This window comes from Pteropus vampyrus, unplaced genomic scaffold, assembly GCF_000151845.1.
Source record: "Pteropus vampyrus isolate Shadow unplaced genomic scaffold, Pvam_2.0 Scaffold112, whole genome shotgun sequence".
NCBI classification, from domain to species: Eukaryota; Metazoa; Chordata; class Mammalia; order Chiroptera; family Pteropodidae; genus Pteropus; species Pteropus vampyrus.
The window spans coordinates 3,665,549-3,667,280 of record NW_011888893.1 but is presented as its reverse complement, the minus strand read 5'-3'; the positions used below and the strand labels follow the sequence as shown (position 1 = coordinate 3,667,280).

Here is a 1,732-nt window from a genome sequence, read left to right as displayed (position 1 = left end):
TGGGGAAGGGGGAAGCGGGCAGGTTGGCGCTCGCAAGATGGGCCTTGCGGGAGGGGGTGCCTGGCGCACTGGAGTCCAGACGGGGACCACCCACCAAGACAGGACTCCTCGTCAGCAGCATCTGGACAGTCGGGGTGCCCGTCGCAGAGCAGGGCCGGGGGCAGACACCGCCCGTCAGCACAGGCCAGCCAGTCCTGGGGGCACGGGCAGCCCTGCTCATCGGTCCCGTCTCCACAGTCATCCTGCCCATCGCAGAGCTGGGCCAGGGGTAGGCAGCGGCCAGAGCTGCAAGACATCTGCCCCTCCCCACAGCCTGGGGTGGCACAGCCTGGAGTGGGGCAGGCAGGCAGGCTCAGGCCACTGACAGAGTCCCAGAGAAGCCCCCCACCCCAGAAAGACCAGAACTCCCAGCAGCTAATGGGAGTGGCAGCTCTGAAGCTGCCACAGGTCACATGCGTCAGTTACACACCCAAGGACCGACTTGTCCCTTGGCCACTGCCACGCGCAGGTGAGGACACTCACCTTCCTCGTCTGAGCCATCGCCACAGTCGTCCTGGTTGTCACAAAGCCACTCATGGGGCACACAGCGCCCACTTTCCCGACACGGGGCCTCTCCCTCCGCACAGCCAGGCGCCAGCTCCTCACAGCGAGTACCGTGGCCCCCACAAAGCCATCGACTTTCCTGGCACGTGCTGAGCACAGCGCCCTGGAGTCAGCCGCAGCACTGGGCCAGCCCCGCCCCTCCGAGGCTCCCCCGAGGCCCCCCACTCACCAGTTCCCGCAGTCCTTCTGCAGCACGGTCCCCGGAGGGAAGAAGCTGCCCCCCGACTCACAGGGGCAGGATGTCGGCTCCACGCAGACTCCTCCTGAGGTGAGGGGGGAGGTGGGGCTCAGAGCGAAGGGCCAGGCGGCCCTGTGCCCGCCTTGTCACTATGGCCTCGAGGCCCCCTCCCCATCACAGTGCCCCTCCCCTTTGCCCACTCTGACCCTACACACCGTGCAGCAGAGTCCCCTCGGGGCAGAAGCAGCCCTCCACACAGGTGACGGCCTGGCAATGCCACCCGGATTCAGGACCATGGTCATGGCAGGTGGGGGGACACGTGGGGCCACAGGCCTCATACACCTGGCCCCCTTCACACTGCAGAGCTAAGTGGAGAGGAGAGGCTTGCGTCACTGAGGCGCAAGGGCAGCAGGTGAGCCGGCCCCCAGGTGACACCACTGGAGGTCCCGGGCGCATGACGGGGACTCCCGCTGGAGCCCCTCCCACGGCTGTTGGCAACGTGCAGGTTCTACAGGGCGGCATGCTTGGCGAGTCTGGCTGAGGGCGCTGGGATGGGGCATCATGGACCGAGGGCGGTGCACACTCACGGCAGAGGTCCTGGCTGCGCCAGCGCACGTGGAGCCCGTGCCGGGCACACTCGTCTGCGTAGGCGGCAATAGCCGAGCAGAGACACTCACAGTCGCCCCCTGAATCACAGCTGTGGGAGGGAGGGGGCGGTCAGCCCCAGCGGCCCCTCCCCACCCCCACGCGCCCATCCCGCCCTGCACCCAGGCCCACCCTCTCACCCGCAGGCGTCGTACAGGCACCACTCATAGTGCTGCTGCGGGGGCACCTCTGGGTGGCACAAGGCAAAGAGCGACTGCAGCAGCACCCCACAGCGAGCGCGAGCCCAGCCAGCCCGGTGGGTGTTCACCTGCAGGCACAGCGCCGTGGAGCAGCCGGACCCCTCCA

The 1,732-nt window shown here is 68.0% G+C and overlaps 1 protein-coding gene across 1 annotated transcript in view; it reads right to left on the bottom strand.

Moving 5' to 3' along the window:
- The window catches only part of SSPO (SCO-spondin), a 48,594-nt gene that overhangs the window by 36,206 nt on the left and 10,656 nt on the right, over positions 1-1,732 (bottom strand). Inside the window, exons 21-26 of the mRNA XM_011365538.1 lie at positions 1,567-1,694; positions 1,369-1,478; positions 997-1,146; positions 773-866; positions 523-692; positions 95-328 (exon numbers count right to left, since the gene is read on the bottom strand). Coding sequence (XP_011363840.1) covers positions 95-328; positions 523-692; positions 773-866; positions 997-1,146; positions 1,369-1,478; positions 1,567-1,694 — 886 coding nt within the window. The remainder of the gene's footprint in view (positions 1-94; positions 329-522; positions 693-772; positions 867-996; positions 1,147-1,368; positions 1,479-1,566; positions 1,695-1,732) is intronic.